Source organism: Coptis chinensis, chromosome 3, assembly GCF_015680905.1.
Source record: "Coptis chinensis isolate HL-2020 chromosome 3, ASM1568090v1, whole genome shotgun sequence".
Classification (NCBI taxonomy): domain Eukaryota; kingdom Viridiplantae; phylum Streptophyta; class Magnoliopsida; order Ranunculales; family Ranunculaceae; genus Coptis; species Coptis chinensis.
This window is the reverse complement of record NC_141458.1, coordinates 107,782,810-107,803,830: the sequence shown is the minus strand read 5'-3', so window position 1 is coordinate 107,803,830 and position 21,021 is coordinate 107,782,810. Positions and strand designations below refer to the sequence as shown.

At 38.7% G+C, this 21,021-nt stretch overlaps 1 protein-coding gene across 1 annotated transcript; it reads right to left on the bottom strand.

Annotated features, from left to right (window-relative positions):
* Positions 1 to 286: 286 nt before the first annotated feature.
* On the bottom strand, positions 287 to 1,179 carry LOC147512742 (uncharacterized). The gene is made up of 2 exons (XM_086598786.1): positions 1,049 to 1,179; positions 287 to 986 (listed from the first exon to the last, which is right to left on the bottom strand). The coding sequence occupies exons 1-2, from the start codon at positions 1,177 to 1,179 to the stop codon at positions 287 to 289; spliced, it is 831 nt and encodes a 276-aa protein (XP_086454912.1).
* Positions 1,180 to 21,021: the final 19,842 nt, after the last annotated feature.

Sequence of the window (21,021 nt, the reverse complement as noted above, 5' to 3'; positions counted from 1 at the left end):
CCCTGTGTCATCAGTCGGTGTGCCGTAGTCCTTCCGGTGGAGTGGCTCCCACAGTCCCCCTCATGCAATTCTGCCAACATCTCCAAGGCTAATTGTGGCCCTAGACATTTTAACAATGGTCCGTTAAAGTTCTTTCAATACAACTCACCTTCCAACAAAACATATCTCTGAGAGGCATGTTCCAACCTTCTTCTTTCCTTCTTGTCCGACACCTCCTTTCCTTCCAAGAAATACTTAATGGGATCCATCCATCCTCCTCCTTCTTCAATAATCTGACATACCTCTATCAATTCCTCCGTGCTTGGTCTCTCCAATCTTTCTGTATTGTTCTCTCCTCTAACCCAGGCATGGCTGCAGCCACGTATGCCAGAGCGTCTGCGTGCCTATTCTTCCCGCGCCCCAAGTGTACAAACCGAAGCTTCGCAAACTTGTTGGCTCTTTGGTGCACTACCTTTAAGTACTTCGCCATTCGCGAACAACGAGCAGCGAACCCACCATTTGCCTGACATACCACTAGGTTCGAGTCGGAATACACGGTCAATTCTTTCACTCCCAAGTCCCCAGCCATCCTCAATCCCGCTATAACTGCCTCGTATTCTGCTTCGTTACTAGATGTCGCAAACCCCAATTTCATGGTCAGTTCTATTATGTTATTGTCAGGTGTAACTAACACAACCCCTATGCCGCTGCATGCGTTTGTGGCAAATCCATCTACAAATACTCTCCACCCGTTCCTCTTATCCCAAGGATCTAGTAGATCGGGCTCTACATCCTTCTCTGATTCCATGACCATCTCCTCTCCCCACGTGGGATCCTCGGCAAGGAACTCTACCAGAAACTCTGCTACTGCCTGCGCCTTCTCCACTGTTCTTACCTGATATTGTATCTCGTACGACCTAAGCATCACTACCCATTTCAACATTCTGCCCGACTTCAATTCTCTGTCCTTAATGCTTGTCTGAGAGGCAGGTTCGTCACCACCACCACTGAGTGTGACTCAAAGTAAGGTTTCAGTTTCAGGGCTGAGAAGATTAAAGCAAGGGCATACTTCTCCATTCTGTTGTACGGTGTCTCTACATCCAACAATGTTTTGCTTTGAAAATATACCGGCTTCTCCACTCGATCGACTAGCTGTACAAGAACTGAACTAACCACATACTCGGTAGCCCCTAAATACATGTATAACTTCTCCCCCTACTCCGGTCGTGACAGAAAGGGAGCCTTGCCCAAATACCTCTTCAACTCTTGAAACGCCTCCTCACATTTTAAGGTCCACAAGAAATCAGGGGTGCTTCTTAATAACCGATACAATAGTCTACATTTGTCAGATGACTTGGAAATGAATCTATTCAATGCCGCTACCCTTCCAAAGAAGCCGCGCACCTCTCAGGACGATCGGGTGACGACATCTCCACCAATACTCTTATCTGTTCTGGATTAATTAGCCTCTATTCCCCGATGAGTAACAATGTAGCCTAAGAACTTCCCGTGGTCACTCCGAACGTGCATTTCTCTGGATTCAGCTTCAAATTGTACTTCCGCAGATCCGAACGCTTTCCTTTAATCCTCTAAGTGTTCCACCTCAGACATGCTTTTTTTCCACCATGTCATCTATGTATATTTTTATCCTTTTCCGAATCTTGCTTTCGAACATTTTCTCCCCCAACCACTGAAAAGTGGCTCCTGCATTCTTCAAATAGCATCCTTGTATAGCAATATATGCCGCCTTCTACGACAAATGCTATCTTCTCCTGATCTGGCCCGTACATTGCGACCTGATTGTATCACATAGAGGCATCCATGAACAAAAATATCTGGAATCATGCGGTCCTATCCACCAATTCATCCACCCGCGGCATGGGATAGCTATCCTTCGCACTCCACATTCACATCCAGAAGTCGACGCACATCCGGACCTTTGCCATTCTTCTTTGGTACCGCGAACCACATTGATAGCCAATCTGTAAATTCCACTTCTCGTATTATTCCAGCTCCTTTCAACCGTGCCACCTCCTCGCGAATGCCCTCCGCATATTTTGGTCTCATGTTCCGCATTCGCTGCCTTACTGGCTTGGCCTCTTCCTTCATGTGTAACCGATGACACGCAAACTCTGGATCTAATCCTGTAACATCCTCTATTACCCACGCAAACACATCTTTGTTTTCTGACAATAATTGTATTAACTTACTTTTCCACTATTCTGGCAAACTGGATCCTACCGATGTGAACTTCTCTTCTTTCCCCTCCCCGATATTTACTACTTTGATCTCATCAAGCGTCTTCGGCCCCACCACTGACTCCTCTTCCTCTTCTCCCGCGGCGCACTGTAATTGCTATGCTTGTCTCTTCCTTGGGTTTGGGTTTTCCTCTTCTGGTCCACGGATTAACCGTTTCACTGTACCCCGATGACTGTTCTTGGCCGTAACTTGATCTCTGCGAACTTCACACATGCCTGTTGGGGTGGAAACCGTATCACTTGGTAGTACGCCGACGGTATACCTTCATCTCGTGAATCCACCGCCATCGGACCCGGGTTACCGGTAATAAGAGTTCTCCCATGGGCTCCGTCATACTCCCATTGAACCTATATAAATTGGTACGCGGAGGCCTCAATTGCTTAGGATCAATCCCCATCTCTTCCGAAGCTCCTTTAAACAGCAAATCCACTGCACTACCACAATCGATCAACACCCTCTTCACCATATAATTTCCTATTGCTACTGTGATGACCAACGCGTCTTCATGAATGAAATCCACTACCCGTAGATCCGCAATGCTAAAAATAATCATATCTCTGTCTTCCGCTGACATACCCTTGGTCGCGGGTCCGTCTTCGACCCATCATTAATCTGCTGATACTTTCGCGTTCTTCTCCTCACCCTCTCTCTGTGCATTATGACTCAGTACCTCCCCACTAAAAATAGCATTGATAGTTCCCAATATTCGGTCCTGTCGCAGCAAGCGTTCCTCATTCTGTGCATCTCTCACAAACTCTCTCATCCTCCCTTTTTCCACCAATCGCTGAACCAACCACTTTAGTGCATAGCAATCGTCGGTCTCATGATTTTGTATCTGATGATAGGCGCAGAAAGGTTTATCCGCTAGTTCTATTGGTGTGTTCCGCGACCATTCATATCCCTGCAGGTTCTTAATCAACGACAATATTTCGCTCAGGGGTCTGTTCAGCGGTGTCACTTCTATATCGCGGTATGACTTCCTTTCTCTGTTTTCCCTTCGAATCCCCTCCCGGCTACCCTTGGTGGGTATTTGCAGTACCCACCGCTTTCCTTTTCGGTTGCTCCCGACTTTCGGTGTTCCCTGTCTTTCTCTAACGACAACACTGCTTTCCCTGACCTCTTAGGCTCTTTCTGTATATTGTCCTCAGCTCATACCTGATATACTTTTCCACTCGTGGATATAGTTCATGCAAGGTTGCAATCTCGTTCTTAGCCACCGACTGGTGTACTCATGTTCCTGGCCGCAGCCCTCTCTCAAATGCGATCACTGCGGTTCTCTCACCCAGATTCTCAACCTTCAATGTCTCCGCCTTGAATCGACATAGATATTCCCTCACTGACTCCACTGACTCCACTGACCTTTGTCGAACATTGAATAGTGCCGCGATATCCACCACCAGTTTTTTCTGGTATATGAAGTGATCTATAAACGCCTGCTCCAATTCTTGGAAATTCCTTATCCTTCCCCACCGGGTAATGTAATACCCGGTCGTTCTCCTCCTTTTTAGACTAGCCGGGAACATCATACACCGCAGCCCGTCATATCGAGACTCTTACTACAGTGGCATCTGCTGCCGGAAATGATGGATGTGATCAGCTGGGTCTCCTTTACCGTCATACCTCTCGAACCTAGGTTGGTTGAAATGCTTTGGTACCTCCGAAGCCCAGATGTCGTCCGCTAAGGGGTTGCGGTTTAGCCTACCCATCACCTGACTAGCGGCTCCCCCACGACCCTTCGTCTATTGCCGGTTCGCTTCCCTATCATTATCTATCATCTCTTGCACCTGTTCGATTGTCAAGCCGGTCACCGGATTTTCAATGAGATTCGGCCCATCCTCTTCCTCTTCAGAGTCCTCACTTGCCTCTCCGCCTGCTTCTTCCTCTTTCCTTTCCTTCTCTCTTCTCAACCCTTCATTCTCCTCTCTTAACCTCCCGATCTCTTCTCTCATAAGCCGCGTTTCTTCTGTTTCCTGCTCCTCTCTTCTGTCTCCTTCTTCATCAATCACCGCCTCTGGCATTGGTTCTTCGGTCTACCTACCTGTTTCTTAGGTGCCATTTCTAATTTGCTTTTATTTGTTCCCACAGACGGCGCCAAATGTATGAACCTAAAATCTCAATCACTCAATAGTGCTCTCTTTTCTTTTCCTTCTCTCTCTCTCAGTGGCTTTCTCCCCCTTTCTCTAATGCGGCCTCCCTTTTTCTATCTCCATCCTCTTCTTTTTATACCCCCTCCCTTTCGGATCTAGATCGCTCACCTGTCCTCTCATCTAGTGCCTCCCCTTTCGACCGTACCTATGCCACGTCCACGGTCTAGGGTTCCGCGGTTATGTTTTCCTGCTCCCCAAGTTATCTTCTTATGCTGCATTCCACTCTCTGTCCCGCTGACTTGGTCTCCGGCCCCTTTATGGGTCACCGTACTCGTATCAGATTGGGTCGCCCATCTGTCCTCTCATCGTGTGGCTTCCCATCTCCGTCGTACACATGCCCCATCCGCTATCTAGGGTTTCGCGGTTATATTTTTCTGATTCTCGAGTTATCTTATTACCTTACATCCCTCTTTTATTCCATTTGGGGTCTCCTTCACTTTACTGAGCCACCACAACTAGGAACAAAGATATGATCAAGATACGATTAATGCGTATGTGTTTATATATGAAAGGATTGGAGGTTCATTGTTATTGAATATCAAGAAAATGATGGAATAAATGGTGGGAGTAGACTACTCTTAAGTTTGAGGGATTTTTTTACCCCTAACAGTTACAATAGTTGGCATGCATAAAACTGGATATATGCATCATGACTTTTAGCTTGACGCAATTCTCCAACTTCTTTGGTAGGTTGTGTTAATTGTTATCTATCTAATAAAAAGCAATGGTGTGGGGCCCGCAGGGCCTCCATCCAATGGTTGTCATTGTCTTTTCTAAGTTGTGACATGGCACTTTCAAATTCATCTAGGTGGTGTGCTGCATTTCTAAGCTAATAGCGGTTCCACGATATCTCTTCTTCTCCAATTTAGGGTAAAAAAAAGAAATAATCATTTCCTTCCAACATCTGCCCTAACCGCCGCCATCACTCCCACCCATTTTCTCATCTTGTCGAGAACCCGCGGTATACGCCTCAGTTTCGAAACTTCATGTATCACTCCAATTTCGAGAACTTCGCGAACCCCAGCGGTATCCACACCTCAGTGTGCATTTCTTTCCACAACAACCACAACCCCAGGTGAGTAACGAAGACCTTTCTTTTTTATTTGATTTTTTTTGCACCCCTAATTATTTTCCCAATTGTTGTTGATTTCTCCAACCCTTCAACCGACAAATTATGTGGATTGATCGAACTCTCTTACTGATGTCAGAAAAAACACGCCTCAAATTATGTGGATTGATCGAACCCCTAGATTGAATGATTGCTGATTTCTTAAAATTTATACCCTTGAATTTGAGGCGTTTGAAATCCACTCATTTTTATTAGTAACGTACTCTAAAAAAGATAATTTTTGTTTATCTATGAGAAGATATAGTAGTACAACAGACATACTGTAGCTTCTTACCGGATTGACAATGTCAGCCAGAGAGGCCCTGTCTTGTTTTTTTCAAGTGAACCTACTATCTTGATATGCATCCTGGTAGTTTTCTTTGTCTTTATAGTGTTAATGATTTGTAGAAAAAGATGATAAGAGGACCAGTTTCTCTGCAAAGAAAGCAGGAGTATTACATCAGAAAAACTTTTAGTTGCCTGTAATCATGTCAAAGAATAACTTTGGATGCACTAGCAGAACTATTCTTACATTCATGTGCTCTCATTTTCCTTATGTTTTTTTTTGTTTTTTTGTTTTTCTTCCTTCTTTCTCATCTTATAGCTAGAGAAAGTGGAACTGCATATTTCATATTGGCCTCTCTTTTATTTGTTCATGCATGCTTTTTTCCTTTTGTTTCTCTAACAGTAAAGAGCATCCAAAAAAAGAAAAAGAAAAAGAAAAAGAAAAAAATGTATTAGGCGTAAGAATATTGTGATTTCAAATCAGCTGTATTACCAAACTTTGATATTGTGGTAATTCCCATCTTGCGCTCAACGTGAAATTCAAGTTGCAAACTCAAAATTAAAATTTGACAAAGAATAAGGAATTAAGTTACCCGTGACCGCTACCTTCAATTGCTCTTAGTTGAAAGGAAAAGCCTACTCATCCATCAGCTATGGAGGACCAAGTACACTAACAACTGAATTTGATAAAAAATAATTAGTAGAATCATTGGAATGGGAAAACACATGGGTTGGCAGTCAATTGAAGGATAAAACATGCATTTCTGAAATACTCAATTGAAGGATGTAAATATGTTAAAAAAATTCTTTTTGGATTTACTGTCGAGAACCCGCGACTGAAGAGAGTCATCTACTACTCCACTATCTTTATTTTTTTATCACGAAAAGGACAATATGTCAGTCGGTCTTCAATATGTTTTCCACTAATTATTGTTAGTTGGTAATTTTTTTAGACGCGTTTTCTTGTTGTGAAGTGCGCTTTCTTCTAATTTTTTAATCCCTTTTGTTTTATTTATGGCTACCGTCTGATTTACTTCCGCTTGCTATTGTCTGATTTTTATTTCCCATTCGTTTTTCTTACTTCGGTGTGGTTTATTACCGTCTTCTACCATCTAATTTTTTGAATCCCCTTTGTTTTATTTACTGCCACCTAATTTTCATCTGTGTTTACGCCTAATTACTACTATTTTTACATGCGAAATAATCACTGCTACTTTGTCTTTTTTTTAGGTGCCCTTTTTCGTTGCAAATTCGACTTTGACTTTCAATGGTACATGTAGGAAAGCAACATTTCGTTATCCCCACCTATCTTTTTATGTTTGTTTCTACATAATTTATTGAGTATCTATTTCTATTTGTTTCTACAGGATCCCATATATAAGGGTAAACGTTCAATGGACCCTTATAAGGATCCTTCGAACAAGGAAAATAGTATTTATGTTCCAAATCAAGATGGACTCTACCTTCAGCCACCTACTCCTCAACGACCCTTTCGCTCCCCGGTATTACTATCACCAATATACCTTCAAACACCTACATGTACTGCGTGCTTATATACAAATTACGTTGTCATAAAATCTTGCTCTTATGTTATATATGTTCACAGTATCCATCAAGTTCAAGTTATGCTTAATAGATATACATCAATCTATTCATTAATAATTTACCCATTTCAGCTTTTCGCTTTTGTTTTTTTGTCTTCACTTTGTTTTTTATTTCATATTTTCATACTATCTATTTTGACTTACCAATTATGTTTTATATATATACATTTATTGTGTTGGATTTGGACATATACTTCTTTATAGATATACATATACGTTCTCCTAACACTCTTTAAATTGAACTTCTTTAGCTTTTGAACCCTCTTTCAAAATATTTGGTTTATATAGATTGCAATGCGGCCAATTCTCAACAAAGGGAAATGCCATCTACACCTTTCTGTCGAACCTTCAAAGCAGAACATACGTACTTTTCTTTCCCCCAAAATAGGCTCAATCTTCAACCGGCCTCTTGCCTTCCCGGTATTTCTTGTTTATAACTACTATTGCTTATAATTGCTATTGCATTGCCAATCCAAGGAGTATTTATTTCTTCTTTTGTTTCAGGAATTCATTGTTGATGCATTGGCTGCCATTGAACAAAATAGATTGCGGTACTACATATTCATATAGTGTTATAGAGAGCATGAAGTTGATAATAAGGATGTGGTTCTAATAATCCTTACATTTTTAAAATGATTGACTGTGCTGGGATACGTTGTGTTAAATACATTGACAAATACATATTCAAAAGACACAAAAAAAACAACAATGGTGTTGAATTTAGCTTCTGTTGGTAAGTCATTTGCTCCCTACGACTACTTTTTTCATATTTTTGCATTCCATGTTTTCTAATTTTAATATTAACTGCCACATTTGCTATTATCCAAGACCTTCCCTGCTCTTTCGTCCCCTCACATTTCTACTATTAATTAGTTTAAGTCTACCAATTCTTCTTGGTATGGCCTATCAAGTCTCATATGCAACTAATTGGTTATATTGCTTTCAGATTTTGAATATGGTCATACGTTTTAATGTTATCAATCAATCTTTAAACGATGCATCTCAAAGTTGATATTTTATATATAACAACTATGATTGTTTCCCTGTTTCATTCATTATGTAATTAGGATGAATGTTTCGTGGTTATTTATTTTGGAATTGAATTGAACTAACTTTTTACTTGGTTCATTATATAGTCAATTTGGATTTGAGTAACAATCTTACAATAGTATAGAAGGCTATTACATTACGAAAAAGATTACAAATAGTTTATCTAAAAGCCTACCAATATATTTAAGGTTAGGCTGGTTAGGTTTGCTAGAAGCTATTTTGATGAAATTCCTTTCACCTCTGTGAAGATACTTAAGTTAGGGACCAATTTTATATGCAACCAATTTGATGGAGTATTTTCATGGGGTTAAGTTAGGGATGTTGGAAAACTTTTTGTTTTTGTAGGTTTGCTCAACCTTCTTGTTATTTTTCTTTAGCTTTTCGAATTTAGCAATCGAATACACGTTGTTACCATTGTAGGTACTGGGTGACACTTCTTGAGTACTCCATGAACTAATGTTGTTATTGTACAAACTACAAACAGTCAATCGGATGTTCAGGTGTGGAAAGCTGATGTATTTCTCTGTTTTTGGTCGTGTATGCTAATAGCCTTCCCCCTATTTATATAATTGTTTGTTCTCGACAGTGGGACTGCGGCAGGAATGGATATTGTTGTCTCCAGCATCCGAGCTTATGTTAGTCTTGCTTACTTAAGAAGATGTTTGATTTCTCAAGAACATCTAAGGTCTCTCCAGAATGTTTTGAAGTAATAGCTTAAAGATGTGATGATTCATTGTTTATGCAGACCGAAACAAAATCCTCCATGCAACATCAAGCTTGGCTTCCTAAGACATGTTTATAGGATGGAGTACATTGTCTTTGTCTTTCTAAACCCTTTGCTTTTGGTTATACATTGTGAAGTATGAGCATTTATTCTCTGTTTGGTCTTGTACTGTTTGTACTTCCTAGAGTAACTTAGATGATTGAGTTGTTTGCTGATCACCATCATTTTCTTTCGTAGTCAGTTTTGTCATTTGTAAACGTGTATAGCATCAAAAGTTACAACAGGTCTTACTTGGGGTTCTAGAGAGTTTTGGCAGTTTATAGCTGGCCGGTGCTGTTTATGGAGTAAAATAGGATAACGTTATTCCTATTTTCAAGGTCCCGCGGTACTTGCAATTCCACTGTTTGTATTGTATTGAAAGTTCTATTAAGGTTGAAATTCACCAATTTGCAGGCACATTAATTATTTGCATCAATGGTACAAATGCAATTGCATCTTATCTGTTTGGAACTGATCACTCAAGTCACCTCTGCTTATTCTTCTTTTTTTTTTTTTTTTTCCGATAATCAAGTTACCAGATGTTTTGGTGTAAATATGTACAAGGAAATGAGGTTGATTGTTGAAGTTGTCCCTCTACCAATGTTGAAGTTATTTCTTTAGAAAATTCCAGCTTTAAAGGCATTTTATAGAATGTTCATGGGCATGTAGAGGTACTAGGTAGCGTGCGCCGAAGGTGTGGCAAGTTCTCATTTAAACCACTGGTGGAAGTCTGATTGTGTATCTGTTTCTCATATTATTCTTATTTCATTTGCTTTAATTGGTGTTCTTCTATGTTTAAGTCCATTTAGATGAATGAGTCTAGAGGGTTTGTGCAAATCACTACCGGATTTATTGAATGAGAACTGTTTTTGCAGCCTTTTAACAGGATCAAAAACATTGGAAAGTCGTCAAATAATGGGGAGGTTATGTCCAAATTACCCCTCAGGTGGTTCAAATACACTACAACAGAGCATGGTTTTAGCAGCGCCATACCCCATCGCTAAAGGTGCTTTTGAGCATGGCAAAAGATCTATCGCAACGCACCAGATGGCGTTGCAAAGGCGTTGCTAAAAAGTGCGTCTCAAATACTCAAATGCAACGCCAAAGGTGGCGTGGCAAATGTTCCTAGTTTGTTGCGACACCTGAGGGTGCTGCTAATACACTAATTCCATTGCTACTTCATTTATTAAAATTAAATTAATTGCAAATTTTTTTCAAACTATTTGCAGCGCATGGCGTCGCAAAAGATAGCTTATAACAACTAGGATGGCGTTGCAAAAGTGATACCTTTAGCTACACAACTAGGCATCGCAAAAGGCAACCTTTTGTAACACTATTTCCGTTGCGGAAAGTTTAAATATTTGGCTACATAGTGCGGGAAGTTTAAATATTTAGCTGAACATTTGGCGTGGCAAAAGACGTCCAAAAATATAGCCACACACCAAGCGTGGCAAAAGATGTCTACGTTACTCTAGAATCAAAGCTTTTAGCTACACCAAAATTATTGCGAACGATATGAACTCCTGTGCTTTATTTTATGACACATTTAGCATTGCAAATGGTACAATTCATACATATACATGTACATTTCCATTTACAAAATCTTGCCCAAAACAATTTTTATAAAACACAGTAACCCTATAACAATTCACCACAAATCATAACAAAATGAATTTCATTACTAAACCATTCAATACAAAAGAACTTAAAGAATTCACATAACTGTTTTTTGCGAAAAAACATCGTCTCACATAATCTTAACAACGTTCAACTAAATTTAGACGAATTATTCAAAACTAAAATTCCACAAATAATGTCTATAACATGCTAATTTGAACAGCATCCACTCGGAGCTTCTTCTTGACTCTACTACTTCTGGCGACCAATCGACCAATCTGGCATAACAAATTAAAAAAAAAATCACGTAAGTAATTAAATTTATTAGAAACATTAACAAACCTAATATACACTCAAGTTGACAATGCATGTGAAACTATGCACCTCCTATATGCGTAAATTGGTGCCCATGGCCAAAAGCTTAGAAAGAACTTATCAAAGTTATAACTCGATCACATTCATGAAGGTACAGATCAAATAAGAAGACAAAAATAGCAAAAAACTAATAGATTTTGAACTAAATTGTACATGTAAATGCCAAACCATTAAAAAACCTCGTGTCATAAAGTTATCACCAATGAAACAATAAAATAAGTAAGGCTAAACATCAAGTAAATCAAGCAAACAAGCTCAACTACAAAAAGCAGTTCCAACAGATGGCATAGTCAGATGTAAAGGTATCGACCAACCTATAATGAGATTTTTAACCCCCTGCCTATGATTTAGGAGTCAAGAAGTCCTGCCTTCGGCTATTCCTTCTATCCCTTGCTACTGTTTAACAGGAGCGGAATATCCTTTGTCCTAACCTTTATCCTTTGACTATTCCTTATATCCTTTGCTACTATTTAATAGGGAGGCTCAGGGAAAGAACCTAAGCACAAAAAACACGCACTACCGCAAAAGGAACAAGGGCGAGATGGATAGGCTAGGATCGGGGAAGCTCAACCATCAACAAAAATGCTCGAAGGAAGGGCTGGGCTCTAGAATAGCGTTTAAGCCGTATGTGTTGAACCAACTCTTTTAAGGTAACATATGAGACCGATCAAGTGTAGGAATTAGTGTTGGAAATTGACCCTATCTTTCTTTCGGAAGGGAAAAAGTTGCTTGGCCAAACCACTATCTCTTGATTGATCCGATCATACACTTGCTTTTCCCGCGTGCTAGTTCTCTTGATATTCTTTCTACAACTATAGATTTGGAGCCAATCGGTATGACCGCAGGTCAAACTGCGGTCGAGCGGGAGACGAAGAATATTCAGTTGATTCCTTTCCAATGAGAACTAGACAAAGGCCCCATGTGCTTTGGGAAACCATTAGAAAGTGCAAAGTTGAAAACATGACCGCGACAGAGGTTTCTTAGCTGCTTTTGCTCGTCGCGCGATTCGTGATGCAGAAATTGCTATGGCTGAAGTAGAAGAGGCGGCAAAAGTTGATGCCATGAGGGAGAGCTTCTTCTTTGCTTTGCTCATCGTTCGAAACCGCCCCTGAAGTTGCTTAAAGATCGCCAGATCATTAAAAGTTAGTTCCCCCGCATGGACCCATTCTTACATTTGCACTTTCTATTTCATAGTTGATTTCCATCTTAGTTCTTTATCCTGTAGACCATTTATATCAAAATTTACAACATATGTATACTTCCATCTGCCCAAAATGTCCAACAGAGTACAGTTACTCAAAAGTTATTTTAGTTTGCAAAATAACTTCTACTCTCAAACAGAAAATTAGATGATTTCTGGCAATCCTATCAAAGCTAAAAGTAAAGACCAAAAGTAAGCATCTCACTCTTTACCAAGTGATGTCCTAGTGTACTTTCAGAAGAAAAATTGGTAGACATTACACAGTCATGTCCTCCATAACATCAAGTGTCCTTCCTCTAATGCAACACCACACTCATTGAGTGCTTGCGTTCTTAGCAACTCAATGAGTTGTAGATGTATCTCGATACTCTGTGAAAGTTGGTCACAAAATGTCGGATCAAGGTTGAGGATTGCAAAGGAGAGAGGATAAAACTAGAAGGGACTTGAATAGTGTCGATATGTCTGCCGAACAATAGGATCATCATCCGAAGGCATGGCTTTGGATAGAACTAAACAGAAACAATCGGGACCTCCAGCCCATGAATTTTAGTTAGGCAATGAGTGTTGATATTTATTTGTGCATGTGACTACTGCATGAACCAAAAGTAAGAAGCTATGAAGCACGGACACTCGATCACGATTGATCTTAAACCAGCAGAGACGGTTGACCGACGAAACGGAAATAGAGCTAGAAGGAGGGTCAAGAACAGACGAGCGAAGCGTTTCTATCCAACACCCACACTTCGAGCAAGCGCTCTCCTCCATTTCAGCCTTAATAATTGGATCGATAACATGAAAAGGAGCTATCTGTTCAAACAAATTTTAAAATTGAAAGTGTGTATCTTTGAAAATGCAAAGATAGCAGACCTTAATAGTTATGATCACCAATCGAATAGCCCTAGATGCACTATTGGTGGACTAGAACCGCAAAACATCTTTGCAAAGCTTTTTAGCTTGTGATCAATAGCGAAGTCTACATCTTATTGATCAACTATGGGTGCCTTTGAAATCGAAAAATCTAGCAGATCCACAACACTAGTTACCTAATTGGATGATTATCACCAACCACCACCTAGAAACTCTCCCTGGATAATAATAACCTTCCTCTTCAGATGCCCAAATAAAAACAGCAACCACAAAGACTCTGCTCTTACACCCGGCAGCAAGTGCAGGGTTATCTTCAATTCTAAGATCTCTTCTAAACCATACTATACTACTACAACTGCTATTACCACCACCACCACGAACAAGTCCACTTGACATTTTTTTTTTCTCTTAGCAACTCAAACCCAAGAAAACAATCTCTGTATCAAATCTATGTTCTGGTCATGCAGTAATAATTACTATAGACTGTGAAAGAGAAGTTTTTAGGACTTATAACAAGATTGCTTTTTCTTTTTCTAGTATGGTTTAGGCCGATAAATGTATGGGTCATAGATTCTGTTCTTATCCCCTTGAACTTGTAATGTTTTTATCCTTATTCTAAGTAAATTATTACCGCCGTGGTCGTGGAGAGTGGGATTATGGTCGGTTTCAAGAGGTAAAAAGGAAGCAGAGGGGCGTAATTTCGATGCAGAGGCAAAGATGCTTTTGGCCGGGCGGCAATGATGACACTAAAAAACAGAAATACACCTAACCTGATGGTTCATGCGTGATAAAAGCTCAAAGGCAAAGTTACAAGCTTTTCCCAAATTGATGAATGTATGTGACTGTAAATATAGGACTTGTGAAGGCAGCTAGGGATAGTGTAGGGAGACAAAATGATCGACCCATCCATCTGTAACACTGTTTTTTGTGTCCGTGATAGGGGTTTGAGTTTTTTGGTAGTTCTAGATTGTTGAAAATTGAAGTATAGTACATGATACGAGAAGCTACAGAAACATGATATACCATTGAATGCTGAAGATATATAGTTACACAATTTCATTAAAAAAAATAATGTCATACAATATCTAAGGAACTATGGCACTGGTTATCTGATGTCTTAAAGGTTCAGACACACCAAGCTTTCAAGGAATTATCAATGCCTCGATGTGTACAACTAATTGTCAATCATATATCCCTAATTGTGTGAAAAAAGAAAAAAATAACCAATACATCATTAACAGAAGATAAGATACCAATATTTCTTACTTGCTTAAAGTTCTCAAACTACGTACCAATATGTCTGCCGATTTGAACATCTATCGAAGATTTCTTCATTCATCTACCACAACCGAACGACCAATCTGGTACAACAAATAAGCAATGCATAAGTAAACTTTAAAAAAAATGCACTCAAATAAGCGATACATGTAAACCAAGTCAAACTTATGCATGCACATCAACGGCATCAATGAGTAGGTTAACAACAAACTATAGTGGCACATTGTCAGTAACTGTACTTAGAAGTTATATGCTCCTGGACCCTTAGCCCATCTCACTGTTTGGTGCCTCCTAAGCAATTTCATAAAGGAAGGAAGGAAGGCTTAGAAATCAGATTTAGGACTTACCAAAGAGGAGCTACATATAGTTTGCTACCGCTCTGGCAAACTACGTACAATTCAAAAATGAAATTGAGCAGCAACATCCAAGCTTCCATCCTAGCTTGTTGGATAGTTTATAACCACCCCAATTGTTCATTGGGAGCTTTTTTCTTCATTACGAACTCTAATTTTCACAATTTAATATTAGAAAGAATAAAACTGGCAAACACTTATGTATTTCAAGGTGAAATGAAAATATGCTTACTTGGAGTAGCAAACCTCCCCATTGCACGCCACACAAAGACTATCAAATCGGTGGCTATGCACATCAATATCTCCGTCAGTCATAGATTTCTAAATGCCCAAATCTTAACAAAGATGTCTATCATATATCCATGTAATCCCACAACTGCAGTGAGAGACAAAGATGGTATAGTCTCGGGAAACAGTAACTCCTCCAACCAAATTTCCTTGCAAAATAATCCTAACACCATACCATATTCTATTATATATGATTAAAAAAAATCAGTAACTAACTTTCCCAAATTGAATCAAAACCAATAAATGAAATTGAAAGAAACAAGCAAATTCACCCTAACCACTTGTTCATAAATAAAAACAAATCCAGGAATAGATTGAACCACCAAGGAAAACCATGATTATACACAATACCAACTATTAAAGAACATCCGCATTACCACCATAAAATCGCCAACAACTTCTATTCACCACTGAAAATTTGATACACTATAATGTACATCAAAAACAAATTGTTTCAAACAATTAATTTCACAAAATTCACAATATAAACATGAATTTACCGGTCCTTTGAATTCACAAATAAGTTCAAAGAGTCTAAAACTGCAGTTCAAATCCCACTAGCAGACTCATTGACATAAAAATCCACCATTTTCAATAGAATTTGCTTTTCTAAACATAATCTATTTCTATTTCACTACAATCAAAAGTACCAGTATGATAAGAAAAAACAAAGACCTTCTATTTCAGCATTAATGGTTCCACTACCTGTCGAAGTCGTCGATCAATGTGAACACAAAAAAATCAATTAATCATTTAATAGAGAGAGAAAATCAAGTAGCTTTCAACTGAGAAGATCAAAGCAGCAAGTTTAACAGTGGTGGTGGTGGATTATACAAAAGTCGAAGTTTACCTTAGATTTGACAATGGTGGAAGATACCCAAAACTCTAATCTGAAAATTTCGTTAGGTAAATGTGGAATTAACCTTAAACACAAATTAAACCAACCAAAAGTCGATGCTTTGATGGTGTGGAGGATTAACCAAAATTAAAGCTTTCAAATTTAATTAAAAGAAAGAAAAGAGAGAACAATACCTAAGCTTTGACCACACTGGAGGAAAACGAGGAAGAACATTTTTCTTTTTCTTTTTCTGTTTTTTTCAGTAGGAAGAAGATTTGATGGCTGTAAAGAAAAGAAAAGGGTGGGAGGGGTTTTCCAATTTAATTTTTAGGGTTAATTAGAAGCCAAGAATAAAAAAAGGCCTGCGAGAAAAATTTGTTAAATTAGAATATCCCGCCCCCATAAAAAGTACATCAGCGACGCCATTGTTGTCCCAGCAAGGTAAAGTGAAAAAAACTTCGGCTATAAACGAAAACAATTTGCAACAGTCGAGGCGTCACATTTGTTAAGTTGGATAGTAGCTGCGCTAATGGCATCGCAGTAGATAGCTTTAACAAAAAAGTTATTTATTATTTTAACAAAATTATTAATTACGCCCTATTGGTCACGCAAAAGGCGTGGCAATAAGTAATTTTAAGTTAGGCTAAGCCGGATAGATCGACAAACTATTAGGGACGCCTACAGCGTCACAATTGATATCTTTTACCAATGAATTGTGAGCGCTGCAAAAGAGGGCGCTGCAACAGAACCCTTTTGTTGTAGTGCCAATATAATACAATAAAAAAAGGGGGGTGGGGTTCAAGTTCAGTCGCTTTACTCTGAGTTAGTGCCGCAGTTTAATTCTATATCGATTCGTGACGACGGGCATACCCTAGTATTATAACTATAATTATTAGAATATGGACTTAATTTTTTATCATCCATTATATAGATGCATACTTCATACATGACAGCAATCTTCTTACTATTTGGTTTTGTAAAAGGAAGTGATGCTTAACTTGATAACTTTGGATGCCATATTGAGTGATGCATATTTTTGGCTTGGAGGAATGAGATATTTATAGTTTTTTTTTTTTTTTTTTGTTTTACCACGACTTGATCCCATAACCAAACTAGCTAAATGGTCAACCACACTAACCAATCAATGGACAGTAGATCAGTAGCTGTAAGAATATGAGTCAAATTCTCTCTCCTCTCTCTTCTCTCTTCTTTTCTCTCTCTCCACCAGCCAATCACAACTTCGGATGTTTTTTTTGTACTGAGCCATATGGTGCCCTCATAGAGCAACGAGATATTTGTTATAGTTGAAAGAACGTTAAAGATATATAAATTAGGACAATAGATCAGTAGCTGTTAGAATGTGAGTATGAAGTATGAGTATGTTATGTTTACAGATCTTATGTGTTTGCTTGATTTAAACAGCAAAACAAGTCTGGCTATGCAATCCACGTGTCATCTTTTCGTTTAGACATTCCACATGATCATTGGAAAAAAGTAAGATTTAGGGGCCATTTGTTTTTGCCTCTTATAAGACCTTGAGGTCTTATAACCTCTTATAAGATGTGGCCCAGTGATTTTTGATATTTTTTTGGTTTGTTTTTTGCCTCTTATAAGAAGCATTCTACTAGAAATGTCTTATAAGAGGCTCCAATTCTATAAGTACCAAAATTAGATCTACTTCAATTCTATAAGTCTTATAACTTGAAAAATGACTAAAACACCCCCGTCCATATACCCCTAACCCCATTTATCTCTTCTTTCCTTTTCATTATCTTCTTCTCCAAATAACTCCATTGCCCTAGCCACAACCGGCTACCACCACCATCACCACCAAACTATTAAAACCACCACCACCACTGCCGCCACTACTACCACCATCATCACCACCACCACCAAACTATTAAAACCACCACCACCACTGCCGCCACTACCACTACCATCATCACCACCACCACTACCACCATCATCATCACCTCCACCACCACTATCACCGTACTATTAAGCATGGCCCAAAATATCGCCGAGATATCCGATATCTCGCCGATATATCTCGGTAAATTGGTACACCGATATCGATATTTTCGATATATATCCACCGAATATTGAACCCATTTTTTTCCGAGATATATCGGAATTTCCGATATGAAAGTTTATATCGCCGATATAATCGATATTTCCGAGATAATCGATATATATCAGTTGACTTTTCACCAATTGTTAATAACTTAATATTGAAATTTCCGAAATATCCTATATATCCGAGATATATCGGCGAGATATCCGAGATATATCGGCGAGATATCCGAGATATATCGGTGAGATATCCGATATTTTAGAAACTTTGGACTGGTCACCAAAAAAACCGAGATATCCGATATATCCGATATATCTCGGTTTTTGGGACACCGATATATTAACCGATATCGAAATTTTGGGGCTTGCTATTAAGACTATCACCACCACCACCACCGTGTTATTAAAACCACCACCACCACCATCACTATCACCGTGCTATTAAAACCAATATCATCACCTCTATTACCACTACCATCACCACCACTACCACTGTACTATTAAGACTATCACCACCACCACCACCACCGTGCTATTAAGATATCCACCACTTCTACTACTACTACTACCACTACCACTACCGTGTTATTAAGACCAATATCATCACTTCCACTAGCCACCACCGGCTACCACCACCACCACTGCCGCCACTACTACCACCATTATCACCACCACCACCAAACTATTAAAACCACCACCACCACTGCCGCCACTACCACCACCATCATCACCACCACCACTACCACCATCATCATCACCTCCACCACCACTATCACCGTACTATTAAGACTATCACCACCACCACCACCGTGTTATTAAAACCACCACCACCACCATCACTACCACCGTGCTATTAAAACCAATATCATCACCTCTATTACCACTACCACCACTACCACCGTACTATTAAGACTATCACCACCACCACCACCACTGTGCTATTAAGATATCCACCACTTCTACTAGTACTACTACCACTACCACCACCGTGCTATTAAGACCACCACCACCACTGCCAATTAAAATAGTTTTCTAAAATCGATATTCTAATTATCAAAATTGATTTGAAATCGAAAATCAAACTATATATTTGTTTCAAATTAATCTATTCATGTTAAATGTGATGTAAAGTAGGGTTATATTTGTCAAATAACCATCTATAAGATGTTATGTATTTGTTTTTTCTATTTTTACAAGTGATTATAAGAGGAACTTAAAATGAAAAACAAACCACTTTATAAGACCATCTTATAAGACCATCTTATAACACATGGTCTTATAAGACCCTCTTATAACTTAACCCAAAAAAACAAATAGCCCCTTAGACATTCTACATGATCATGGCGATAAAATGTAAGTTACGAGTCTAATTCATCAAATATAAACAGCATAATTAATATAACATTAAAGACAAAGGTTGTGTACATAACAAAAGAGTGAGATCGCAATGAATAAATTTCCCAACTAGATTACAGTTTGTGAAGACTTGGAGATTTAATTTGTGTTCACCAACAGATTCATTATAGATTCATTTGTGAACAAGACATACGACCAAAGCACCTGGAGTGAAAAAAAGCTGTTCCCAAACCATTTAGGAAATTTTTCTCATTTACTGGGTCTAGCATTTAAGGACACCAAAACGTTTTGGGATCGGTTTGGTTCCGGTTTATTCAGATACCCATCAACACCTAATAATTTAATAAAGAATATAGTTTCTTATTCCTAAATTAGCAACGTTGTGTAAATGAATTTGTAAAGTTACAAACAGTTGTAGCTCCCAGACCTGATATAGTATAGGTTTGTTTAGTCCCTTCGTTTGTCTGAAGAAAAATAAGCCTCTCCAAATGATCGCTTTTGTGCCTGCAACCAAAAAGATATAAAACCCAAAGGGGTGCTTTTCCAATTTGGATGTAGTTAATTAGATTCATACAATTAAGAGAAAAGTGGGGTAATGTGCTCCAACTCAAACGAGATTCTCGCTTGTAGAACACCCTTAGAACTAATGACATGACAATGAATTCTCAACAGGTCGTTTTATTGACAAGGACAACATATTTTACCGTAAAGAAAACATGGACTCTGTTAAGTACTGGTGAATCAGATTTGAGCCAACAAATGAAGGAGATAAATCAAATGGTGGGCCTGATCGAGAAGGCCACTAGTACTATTGGTAATATGCAAGATGAATCGCAAATGGCATCTATATCAGATGTGTAAATGTGTTATTCACTTATCCCAGAGAGGCCTGGTCCACATTGTTTGATCAATGGTATGCAGATCCAAATCCAAATTCTAATGAATAATAACTTAAATTGGTAGTACTTACAAGTCATAATAAGAAGAATAACTCAATAAATATTAACAACGTAAATGAAAAACATGTTGCTCATAATTATAATTAAGAGTGGATAAGTTTTGATTGGTTGATGCAGGTTACAGCAGATGAACTAAACTGCCTTGCCAAAGCAGGAGCAAGGTTGTGAGAGTTAGAGCAAGCACACTACCATGGTGGAAAATTACATCCAAGGAAAAATTCACGAAATCAATTCACACACGTGGGGCACAAGGAGAGCGAGTGGGTTTTACCAACAAATATACTCTGGTGAACAAATCTAGAAACCTTTTCTTTCCAATTAAAATCATCACTATAAATTGTAAGACTTTTTTTTCCACAATATCTCACTGGTTTTGATAATAAATGTTGACATAATAACAAGTACAAACAACAAAAGGTATAGCTTATAATATCCTAATTGATCATCTTTACCAACTGATTATCCTGAAACATGAATTATTAAATTTGTGCATCCACGAGTTCTTTCCCATTTCACTGGAACACTCTCTCATTAAAAAACACAGAGCAACACTCAAACTTGATTGAAAATCTAAACACCAGTAAAACCTGAATACCAACTGTAATTCTATTCTCTTCATTT

Coding starts and splice junctions, on each gene's coding strand:
- LOC147512742 (XM_086598786.1), bottom strand. CDS start 1,179: ATGTATTTAGGGGCTACCGAGTATGTGGTTAGTTCAGTTCTTGTACAG. Junction 987..1,048: donor CCGTACAACAGAATGGAGAA/GTATGCCCTTGC, acceptor AGTCACACTCAG/TGGTGGTGGTGACGAACCTG.